The 12,554-nt window shown below is 33.4% G+C and overlaps 1 protein-coding gene and 1 long non-coding RNA gene across 2 annotated transcripts in view; one reads left to right on the top strand and one right to left on the bottom strand.

Moving 5' to 3' along the window:
- Nucleotides 1-9,025, top strand: part of LOC145158986 (peroxygenase-like) — a 29,097-nt gene extending 20,072 nt beyond the window's left edge. The window contains exons 10-11 of the mRNA XM_079077861.1: nucleotides 8,582-8,707; nucleotides 8,785-9,025. Coding sequence (XP_078933987.1) covers nucleotides 8,582-8,707; nucleotides 8,785-8,938 — 280 coding nt within the window. The 3' untranslated portion in view covers nucleotides 8,939-9,025. The remainder of the gene's footprint in view (nucleotides 1-8,581; nucleotides 8,708-8,784) is intronic.
- Nucleotides 1,314-3,281, bottom strand: LOC145158992 (uncharacterized). The gene is made up of 3 exons (XR_013737414.1): nucleotides 3,224-3,281; nucleotides 3,049-3,133; nucleotides 1,314-1,335 (listed from the first exon to the last, which is right to left on the bottom strand). It is a non-coding gene; the product is annotated as an uncharacterized LOC145158992 (long non-coding RNA).
- Nucleotides 9,026-12,554: the final 3,529 nt, after the last annotated feature.

The following is a 12,554-nucleotide window of genomic DNA, read 5'->3' as shown; positions in this document are numbered from 1 at the left end:
ATGAGTCTACCCTAAGTCCACAACCAAACAAGGAACATGTCCTAAGGCGGACTCACCATTTCTAGGTCAATCATTTCTTAATTACACATAACTTCGAGGTACACCTAAAGAATCTTAGAGTTACCAGTTGTAAATTGTTTGTAATACCAAGTAGTGAGATTCAATGAAATAAAATACATGCCTATTTCATTGATAAACCTTTTAGTAAATATCCTTACCATTTATATACACATGTATAATTTCGCACTTTAGTGAACTATTCTTGGTGTTTCTGTTAACGTCTTGGAGACGGAGTTATGGTAGTGGGTAGAAGTAGGTTTTGTACGGGCGTTAAAATTTACACATCATGTTGCTCGTGCGAGAATAGGGGTAGAAGAGATAATTAATAGACGCCTAATCCTATAATTACTTATAGGGGTGATCCTTATTAATTATGTCTATAGTCACGTAGTGCATATCAGTTATACATAATTTTGAGATAGAATAGACTTTCGAATAAATGACTCTACTCTAAGTCCACAACCAAACAAGGAACAGGAAGTAGAGCAATAGTCATAGATTCTGAGTCTATAATATCTTTAATTATGTATAACCTTGGCGTATGCACTCAGTTATCATATGCCTACTAATAGAGGTCTTTAGTTTTCGCATAAGCTGGTTATAGTATCACCAAATACTCCTATAGTATTTTTAGGTGTTTAGATTCGATTCTTAAAGTATTCCCTGTAGGGTGTAGTTAGGTTGTTAGATTTGTTGCCCATTATGACTGTCCCCCAGTATATGCAAGTCACTCCTCGGACAGATATAGTTGATCAGGCTATATCCTTCCCAGACTTGATTTACATATACCAAGACATACCCATAATGTACAACTCCTCTTCTTTTACTTTATGTTCTTCTAGTTATGACACTATGTGAGCATGTATGCATGTATTTATACTTTTAATAAGAAACCATTCATTTTCTAAAAGTACATTTATTTGAAAAATGCACAAATCACAGACTATTAGTCCCAATTGTGTTTATAGTTTGTATATCTTATGTGGTTTGATATACTTAATTCACTATAAACTGTGCTCTGATACCAATCTGTCACACCCCCAAACCAAGGATGGCGGAAACGTCCGGGGGTGGAGGACTTCATGTATAGTATCATAACAACAATTGTAATAGTAATTCAAGCAAACACAACCAACATATATATAATTGAAAAAGTTACATCATTGTATGAATTACATGTTTACGAATCAATTACAATATGTTGACAAAATATGAAATAGTAGACGCCTTAGCGTCCCATCCTCAAAAGCACTTGGTTACCTGTTTAATGATTTCCTGAGAATACAAGTTGTTTGAAAAAGTGTCAACACAAAGGTTGGTGAGTTCATAAGCTTTTGTTTGGTATTATTAAAAGCCTTTCATTTGTAAAAGTAGTATTTGTTTTAGAAAAATCCAATATTTTCCTTAAAATGTATATGTAGTCTTAAATCCAAAGACCGAAATGTATAAGTAACTTTTCTTACTTATAATAAATAATGTAAGTTTAAATCGACATAAACTCGTTTAATTTTAATGAAGTTCCCGTAAATTCCAATATTCATTAATACTTTATGTGAGTTTATTAAAACCTTTTCTTATAAAAGTAGTGTTCGTTCCAGAAAATCCAATATTTTCCTTAATGTGTAAATGTAGTCTTAAAACCCAAAGACCGAAATGTACAAGTAGTGTTCGTTCCTTATAGTAAAACAATGCAAGTTTAAATCGACATAAACTCGTTTGATTTTAGTGAAATCCCCGTAAATTCTATGTTTGTTAATACCACATGTGAGTTATTATAACCATGCTATGACCAAGGTTGCCTAAAACGACGTTCTTCAAGCGTCAGAAATGTTATGACATTTGTCACCCCAGACCTATCGGTCTAACTGTTGCATGCAGTTTAGGTGTGGGTTTGTCAAACCCAATATAGATCTATACACAAGTATCACGCTCTCCCTCGAGGAGACTCTGGTTATAATACAGGACTTATTTGTAAATTGAATCGAATGTCTCACAGAAGTCATTAACGAATTTACGTGTAGTGTAATGAAAACTTGGTACCGTATGGCCGTACCTTGCTTAATGAAAATATCCTTTGTATAAATGTACCCTTTTTAAATGTATGTGTTATGTAATGTTTCATAAAGTCATTAACGGAATTACGTGTTATGAAAACTTGGTACCGTATGGCCGTACCTTGCTTAATGAAAATATCCTTTGTATAAATGTACCATTTTTAAATGTATGTGTTATGTAATGTATCATAAACTATACCTATTATAGTTTATCAACCAAGGGTAGTACGTAGTAATGTATGCAAACTATATTCAAAATAGTTTATTAAATGTTTGAATGTATCGGTTGTACTTTGATTATAATCACTTGTTATTCTTTATATTGTATATGTCCAAATCCATTTGTAAACTGATGTGTGTCTAAATATTAAGATAAAATGTCATATATTGCAATAACATATAATCACATAAAGATATACACCTTGCTCAACATGTTACAAGGTGAAATGAAATTGACAGCAACTTTTTGTTGTATACAGTTTCTGTTACTGTTCTTAGAAAATTTATAGAAAAATCATCAAAGCTCTAAATCCAAATCCGCAAATTCTGAGAGTTTGGAATATGAGTCTAGTTTGTTCGTAAATTTTATCATGATTTTTAGTGATCTCTAACAGAGGTGAAAATGTTCATAATCACAGACTGGTCCGGGTTTGCCTTTGAAATGATAGGCAGTTTTGTAAAAATCACCATAAATTGTAGAAAAATCATATGGAGATGTGCAAGTAGCCATTTTAAAGCTAAGAGTTTGAACTACTTGCACCTGTAACAGTTTTGAAAAATAAAATATTTAAGTTGACCAAAACAGTCCGTGATCGAAGTTCATCTTTTCTGATGTAATCTGATAGAAAAAGTTTAATTGTGTTCTTGATGATTTTACTTGTATTCCCCCCTTAAAACTTAAGAAAAACATGTAAATGTAGGGGTATGAACTCACCTTATGTGATTTCAGTAGATGAAAGTGAGATAGAGGAAGTGTTCAACCCAAGAACAATAAGAAGATGTCTTGATGATTCGAGAATCTAACACCGAATAAGATGGAATTTGTGTAAGATATCAATGATTTGAGTAGAATGGAGTTTAATAATTATGTGAATGAGGAAGATACTTACTAATTGAAGAAAGAAATCCCTGGAGAAAGCCTTGAAGTTCTTGAAGTTGTGAGAAAAGATGAGAGAATTTTGGAGAGTGTTCTTGGTTGCTAAGTGTAGAATGAAAGGACTTTATGGAGAATGAGGAGAGAGGATCAATCCTCCAGCTCTTAGAACGTGGGAAGAGCTGGAGATTGGGTGTAAAGGTCCACTAAGGTGACAAGGAGTAGTGGGAAAGAGTGGCTGATCATAAAGTGAGGTGGTGGTGGTTTGCTTTTGCCATAAATTATGGAAAAGCAAATATTCCCTCAATAATTAGTTCAAGCACTAATTCTTTTAATATATTTTTATAAAAACCCTGGAGATTTATATATTTTGGGGCCTTAGTTTATAAAATAAAGTTTTGGGTGAAAATCTCACGTTAAAATAATGAAAAACGGAGTTAAAACGAAGTCGTAGTCGAAAAACCGGTAAAAAGGGGCCGTCTGCGAGACCTCTCGCATGGGCTGTCTGAGAGGCTTCTCATGCGAGGCTTCTGTCCTGAGAGGCTTCTCATGAGAGGCTTCGGTCCTGAGAGGCTTCGGTCCTGAGAGGCTTCTAATGAGAGGCTTCGGTCCTGAGAGGCTTCTCATGAGAGGCTTCGGTCCTGAGAGGCTTCTCATGAGAGTTTTCGCTTCTAATAGGAGGGTTTTGGTTCCTTAAGGTTATTTTACCCGTTTTTACCCCGTTTCAAGTGGTTTTTGACCCGGTTAAGGGTCATGATGACCCAAATGATTACAAAAAGTTAAAGTAACTTTTGAGAGAGATTCGAGAGAGATTTGGGAGAGATTTTAATAGAGAGAGATTGAGTGAAAGAGATTGAGAGAGGTTTCGTTTGTGATCTTTTTGAGTGTCCGGCTTCGCAACGCAAGGTCCATAAACCCCGTTAAACCGTGTTTTAGTGTCGTACACACTCCCGATGAGTGTGCAATAATGTTTTATCGTTTTGGTTCAATGTTTACTTAGGAAATTCAACACACGAACTTTCCAAATGATGTTTCTCTCATTAAGATATTGCATTGTACAGTAATTACATAGTGTAAACCCTAATATACAAGGGTTAATTGAGTCGATTGGTTTTGACTTGTTGACTTTGTTTGACTTTGACTTGACTCAATTTTGACGGTTGTCACAATATATGATATTTCTTAAACTATAATACTCGTAAGTAAATAATAAAAAACTTTATTTTAATTTATTAATCTGTAAACACAATAGTACAAATATTTTATTCGATACAAAATAAAATATAATAAACAAAAAACACAACAAAACTTCAAAGCGTGTTCATGTTTTCGTGTCAAGATTTCCTTATTTTTTTAATCTATCACTTTTCACATGTAATTCATATGTGTTTCACTTCTCATTTACAAACGAATCACATATAATTTATATGTAATTCACTTGTGATTTACATGTGAACTACATGTGATTCATATGTAATTATATATAAGTTACATGTGAATCACATTTAATTCATATGTGATTCACTTGTGATTTACATGTGATTCATATGTAAATTACATATGATTTTTATCGATCGAACAATGTAATGTCACCAACTCTCTAGGTTACTATAGAGGAATTACATGTGATTCAAGAACAATAATTATGAAAAAAAACATATAAAATAGTAGAAAGGAAGAAAATTTAATAATAAATCAAATATCAATAGCATTATAATGACCAACAAAAGCAACTACATTCTTTAAACACTGAGAACAAGCTATTAGAGCAAACAAATTATTAAGATTTGATCATCTGATTCTCAAAAACACTAATGACCGACCAAAATCTGAATGCAAATAAAACGATCGTTTTAGCTAACACTCTTTGTTATGTTTGTATTTTAAAAAAAAACATTAAAAAACCATTATGATTCTATTGCCATTTTATAGAGAATTACATATGGCTACTAACACAATAAATTGTTTGATAGATACTCAACCAATGATAAACAAAAACTGAATCAGACTATTAGTACCAATTATCATCATCTCAAAGTAACCATTGAAATCAAGTGTATGTATTTGTTCATGCAATAATAAACACATTTGGAATTTAATTTTTTTTTTCCATTGGAACAAACAAGCTACCAAGTAGTAAATCCCTTGAGTTTTAGAACATCAAAAAGACAAATTCTAAATCGATCAAAGAAACATATTTATAAATCAACAAAACGATTGCATATAAAAAAATCAACAACAAAACTGACTGAAATCATCAAAAAATCGATCAGATATTAAAAAAAATGTGTCGAAAACACATGATAACATTTGAGAAACATCGAACGAGAGATGAACCGAAGATGCGATTTGATCGTCAGAGATAGCTGAAATTGATCGTCGATGACAGCAAGAGAACGTGAAACAAATCTGGGAGGTGTGATCGTTTATGAAGAAAAAGTTGATATAAACACATAAAACATAACATTACATTCAAAATCAAACATATTATAGATAGAAACACACACCTGGAGATCGGTGCAAGAAGATCGAGAGGTAGGTTTCTTCTTATCCTTGTCTTTATCATTGTTGAGTGCGACATTATTGCCTATAATCAAACATTTTACTCCTTTGCCCGACATTTTTCACTCGACGAAATCCTAGCTCGTTCGAAAGATTAAAGCGGCAGATCGGAGATGTAACACCTCGACTTCAACAAACACTAGAAGAGAACGATGAGTACAGATCTGTAAACTCATATCTGACTTCAGAAAGGCGAATCAGAGTTCAAACTTCAACATCTCAGAGGGGGAAAATAAGGCGGAGGATCGGTTAGACAGTGAATCAGCATGTCGATGATTATGGTGGTAATTAGTGGCAAAGAAAGATCGTGTAGAGAGATGATTCAGATGGAGACGATGGAGAAAGGAGGCAACTGTGAAGAATATGCAAGATGAGAGAGAAAGAGAGAGAAACAAAACATATATTTGTGAAAAAAAGTGAGAAGGATTGTTTATATATTTTTAATTCCCAATATGCCCCTATGTTTATTTGGAAAATGTCTAAGATATCATTGAAACAAGTGATAATTACAATTATGCCATCATCAATGCAAGCCATTTAAAATTTCAATATAACGTTCCACTTTTAGTTATCGGGTTCTCGGGAAACTATAAGTTCTCAAATGATCATTCGTCTCTCTCTCCCTCTCTCTCTCTCTCTCTCTCTCTATATATATATATATATATATATATATATATATATATATATATATATATATATATATATATATATATATATATATAGTTCATAAGTTTAAAAAAATCATAGATGGTCTTTGTAGTTTCAAAACTCTTAAAAAATGGTCTTCCACCCCCATAAAAAGACTTATATATCATTTTTAATATATTTTTCAATTCCTTTATTTAAATCTATTTTTTTAAAAGGAAAAAGAAAATAAATAACTTGGGTCCACATCTCTCTCTCCGTCTTTCTCTCTCTCTCTCTCTCTCTCTCTCTCTCTCTCTCTCTCTCTCTCTTTTTAATACCCAGAACACAATCCACCACCATCATCTTCTTCAAAACCTAGCCCCACCCCTCTTCTTTTCTCACCCATCGATCCTCTCCCCCAATCCAGTCGAGCACCATGTTCACATATTAGATGGAAGAAAAGGAAACCCATCAAGCAACACAACAAACATCATTGTTGGAAAAATCAACCCAAACATCTCCGTCGAGCTCTACCATCCACGAGACCATAGCGCCGGAAAAAGAATAGATCGATCATCTGGCTGCCACCAACATCTTCAGCCTTAGATACACCGGAAAATACACCGAAAAATCCAAATTTCAAGCTCGTTTTTGTGTTGTGGTTTTTTATCTTAAAGGTTAATCTCCAAATTCTCATTGATTGGTGGTTTTTTATTTTGGGGGTTAGCGAAATCGACAGTGTCGTCATCTAATTCCCGTACTCCACCACTGCAACCACTAGGGACCACCCCCGCTGCAACTAGCAGCGACCACTATCATTGCAATCTTTGATATCTTTTCAAACCTGCAAAAACAACCCATATCTGATGGGTAGAAATCAAAAGTCTAGAATCGATCCTCACAACATGCTTTCAAGCTGGAAATCTACAGACCCTGATTAGTATTCTTGGTTTGGAGTCACGTGAAACTCACATGATAAGGTTTCTGAGCTGAGGATACCAAGAGGTAATTTTTCTCATTCTAGTTCTTGTTTGAGTAATCACCATTTTGACCTTAAAAGGAATTGTTCTGCTAAAAAAAAGGAAAATTTTCGTGGGAAAATGTCAAATGTAGTTGGGAAGCTCTTGGAACTTAAGGCTTTTTCAATTCCGTTTAAGAATCACCGGTGAGTTGCCTAACGAAATATGGGGGTTTAAGAGTCTTGAAGTTATCGACATCAAAGGGAATTTGATTACTAGAGATTTATCAATGATCGATTTCTCCAATTTAAAGAAATTGCAGGTTCTTAATTTAGCGAATGAAAGAAGTTTGGTGGATTGTGGTGTCGGTGGGCATTTAAAAAAAAAAAAAAGAGAGAGAGAGAGAGAGAGAGGGAGAGGGAGAGGGAGAGGGAGAGAGAGAGAGAGAGGGAAAGGGAGAGGGAGAGGGAGAGGGAGAGAGAGAGAGGCCCAAGTTATTTATTTATTTATTTTTAACATAGATTTAAGTAAACAAAATCATATATATATATATATATATATATATATATATATATATATATATATATATATATATATATATATATAAAAGAACATCTTACCAAAACACCCCACTATTCTACTTGTAAATCTACACCTTTTGTCCCTAATGGGACTTAAATGCTGAACATTTGGCTGAGAGACATATATCCATTAATTGTTAGCAAAATATATAAACTATAAGAACAAACCATATTATTAAATCACAAACATCTAAAAGAAAGTAATACATTGACACATTGATGCGCCGTCTTCTTGATGTAGTTTTGATTTGGATGTTTATGCTCATTTATGTTAAGTTCATATAAGTTTGTTTTTTGTCTTTGTTTGTTTTTTTTATGTTCTTTCATTTGTGTTTGTTCATTTATGTCTGTTCATCTATGATCTTTTATTCAGTCTGTTTGTTTAATACTGAACACACATGAACAAAATATATGTTTGTTATGACCGTGTATGTTTTTTTTAGTTTAGTACCAGAAAACACATAAACAAACGAACATGAATAAGGTAATTTCTTAAGTGAACAAATGTGAACAAGAAATTTCGTTTGTTTATATGTTTGTGGGTGTTCGTTTGTTCATTTATATTTGTAGTTGGGACCATTACATGTAACTGTCAAGTTGTATACACAACACAATATTAACAGTGAAATTATATTCATTTTCTAGGTATCTTCCAGCTAACTTTGAGAACATGTTTAGCAAATACGGAAAAACAATGCCAGATAAACTAACATTTAAAGAACTATGGAGCATGACCGAAGGAAATCGTGTTACATCTGACATATTTGGATGGTTTGTGCTTGATCACTACAGACACAATCATTACACATAAATTCCAATGATAATTTAATATGTTTTATCTTCTATAGGATAGCGAGTAAGTTAGAGTGGGGGATTACATACTTTCTTGCTAAAGATGATGAAGGATACCTGTCAAAAGAGAGCATGAGAGGTATCTTCGATGGCAGTTTATTCGAAAAACTTTCTAAAAATAACGCAAGCAATGGGAAAAAGATACGTTGACAATGACACATAAACCTATTGATAAACATATTGTATGATTGATATAATTCGAACTAAAATATTTGAGTACAATATCATAACTCATTTGTATTATATATGTGGGTGGAACTTGATTTTTTTTAATAGTGTATCATTGTAAAAGTACTTTAAGAAGACATTATATGGTTTTGATTGTTATCGCACATGTATCCATGGTGTTTATGATAATTTTTTATATCCACCGTTTTGCAAGCATTCTAGCTATCGTAGAAAATGAAAAATTAAGCTGGCATTATATGATTCGATAACTTTTGATCATATAGTATACGTTCATGTATTTTTTACTACACTAATACTATTTCTCTCCTATATTGCTTTCATGTACTATTTGTTGGTGATTTTAGTGTTACCGAATCTTTTGTGTGATTAGAATAAACACAAGTGCAATTATAGATTAAAAATATGATCTAATAGAAGTTTGGTGGTGCATAGTGTAAATTTGTATATAAGAGTTTGATCATAAATATATGATGAATGTGAGGGTTAAAGGGGTCTTGGACCTTACAAAGTGTCCCCTTTTTGTGTAATAGCTCTTTCTTGGTATGTGGTCGCCTGCCATTTTTCTAGCACAGTAGTTGTATAAGCAGTCATGTTCAGGGGACGGAGAAGGGCAAATCTCTTAGAGGTGGAAAAACATGTTCATAGGTGGTGATGTAGTGGAAAAATCAAGGGATTAATCCGGACCATGAGTTATTAAGAAAAGGGAAATAGATTTATTAAGGTAATTAACTTTTCGGTTTGTTCACATCTGTGTAATTAGTTCTTTTTTGTACACATCTTGGTAACGAAATTTTTGGAAGTGTTCACATATGATCATTATGACCGACTATAGCAGGTTACATCTGGTCATAATGGTCATATGTGAACACTTTCAAAAAGTTCGTTACCTAGATGTGTACAAAAAAGATATAGTTACCCAGATGTGAATAAACTGAAAAGTTAATTACCCTGATAAGTCAATTTTTTTTACCTTCTAATTTTGATTTCGTATAAAATTTAACCTAAATGGTAAATATTTTTAAAACCACACCATTTTGGTAAATATCTTTTTAAAATACACTACTTTGTTGATAAAAAAAACACTCCAGATTTGACATTGAAAAATACGCATCGTTGTTTTATAGAACTTTATTGTTTAACATATTAAATAATAAAAAATTAAATTTACTAGAGAATAAAAGTATCAAAAATAGAGACCAATAAAAAAACACATCGTTTGATGAGTTAAAGCTTAGAATGTTATTAATAAAGTTCCAGGTTTTGATTTGCATTTCAAGTTGTCGTTTTCAATGGATCTGGTTCTCTAATTTTTCTTTTTGGCATCAATTTTCTTTTCCTGCAAGGGTTGTGCTGGTGGAAATTCGATGAAGAGACAGTGGGTTGTGGTGTTGGTTTGCCGAAGTTGAAGGACCGAAAAATAAAGTGATGGTGAAGACGTCGATGTCACTAAAAATGAAAAGAAAATAGAAGTTGGGGAGGATGCGAGATGAGATGGTGACCGGTGGGAAATAGATTAAATTTCTCAAATGTGGTTTCAGGTTTAGAATGAAGAGATACATATATGTGGGGTCTATTAATTTTTTTAAATATATAAAAAATACATACATAAATAAGAAAATTAATTAAAAAATAAATTAATAAGGGCACAACAATCTTTTTAGGTACGACAGAGACCAAACACGCATCAAAAATAAACAATAGGGACCATCCGAGTTAAAAATATAAGTTAGGGACCAAACACGCAAATTACCCCAAACCACAGGGACCATTCGTGTAATTTACTATTACCTTTTTGGAAATGTTCATATATGACCATTACGACCAGATGTAACATGCGACAACCGGTCATAATGGTCATATGTGAACACCTCCAAAAAGTTCGTTACCTAGATGTGTACGAAAAAAAATAGTTACCCAGATGTGAACAAACCGAAAAGTTAATTACCATAATAAGTCTATTTCCATTAAGAAAATTATTCAAAAATATTTAAATTAGATACACAAAGTTCAATGTAATTTTGTTTCTTGGGTCCACCAAAATAAACAAGGTGGGAAAATGTAAAAAAATGAGGCGGCAAACATTTTTCAACACCATGTTACCATGTGAGGTATCAATGTAGTCTTGTCAATAAAAACCAAAAAATTATCAAATATGTCTTCCTCTTGATATAATATCTTGATAATCTTAGATCTGTTAACCAAAACCAACAACTAAATAAAGTATCATATGTCAAACACACACAAAGATTTGGAACAATTCAAACAAAAATGATACGGATTCAACTACAAATTCAGTTCTTTGGTCCTCTATTATCTTGTTCCTGCTACTTCATCTACATATATTGATACACATTTAAACATAGAGACTAAAATAGATACATACGAATATATATAGCCACCCCTACACACATAAATACACACAAACATACCTATACACAAACACACATAAATACACCTATATATGTGGATTTTCGTTGCACGATCTTCAAATCAGAACATAAAAGCCCCAAAGCAGAATTTGAAAATTGAACAACATCAAATTCGTATAATCCCTAAAAATACAAAACATATCTCTTTAATTTCATTTTTGTTAAAACAGTAAACAAATTCAGGTTCCTACCTAAAAAATCAAACCTTTTGCAGCACAAATTGGAAAAATAGGGGCTAAATTACTGATGTAGGTTTGGGGTTTTCTGTCATCTTGTTGTGAGTGGCAGAGATGAGAGCATCGGGGAGTATGGTGTTTAGATCTATGTAATATAGGTTGGAGTGACGATGGTAGCTTGTTAGAGGTAGTGAGAGCGGTGATGGTGTCGAGGATTTACAGATCGATGAGGATGAGAACTAACCTTCGTAGATTAAGAGTGCTGGTGTATTAGGGATTCCGTAGGAGTAGATGGTGTCCGAGGAGAAGAAGCGGATGTCCGACACACCCTAGCACCGATTTGAATCGAGAATGAGACAACGAGCTTGGAAGGCAACGACGTACCAGAGTGATTGGAAGAAAAGATGCAAGCATTTCAAGGTTTTAGTTCATGAGTCTGAGAGAGTTTTATTCATAGTATGAGAATTGAGATGGAATGAGTCAATAAGGAACGAACCCTACCAAGAAATGGTTTCGGTTTGACAAATTTGCCCCTAAAATGTCTGGAATTTCCGTTGACCTCATTTGACTGATTAAGGCGCCTAGGTCCGATTAGCCCTGGCTTGGACCGACTTTGACCAACCCTGATTACATAGACCGATTAGCAATAAACATTATTGGTGGACGTCGGACTAGCACCTAGTGTAACGCCCGCAAATTTGGGCTAGACATTTAAGATATAGTAAATGATCTTAGCTATAGATGTACTAATCGCAATGAAAATCTCGTAGATATATGGAGTGCTTAAGTCCGACTTCGTATGAGGAAGTTATGATTTATTTAAGTTTCACGTTCGAGATGATACAATGTATTTGTCATAAAAAGTGAACCGGATATAGGTTGCTTATTAGCCTAAGTGATCTAAACGGAAATCAAAGTGCTCGTCAGTAGGAGCGGTTGGATATAAAGAACGCCAAAATCTGACTTCGTATG

Source organism: Lactuca virosa, chromosome 1 (assembly GCF_052849685.1).
Source record: "Lactuca virosa cultivar CGN04683 chromosome 1, Lactuca_virosa_CGN04683_v6, whole genome shotgun sequence".
In the NCBI taxonomy this organism is placed as follows: domain Eukaryota; kingdom Viridiplantae; phylum Streptophyta; class Magnoliopsida; order Asterales; family Asteraceae; genus Lactuca; species Lactuca virosa.
The sequence above is the reverse complement of the archived record's forward strand: the minus strand, read 5'-3'. Positions and strand labels throughout refer to the sequence as shown.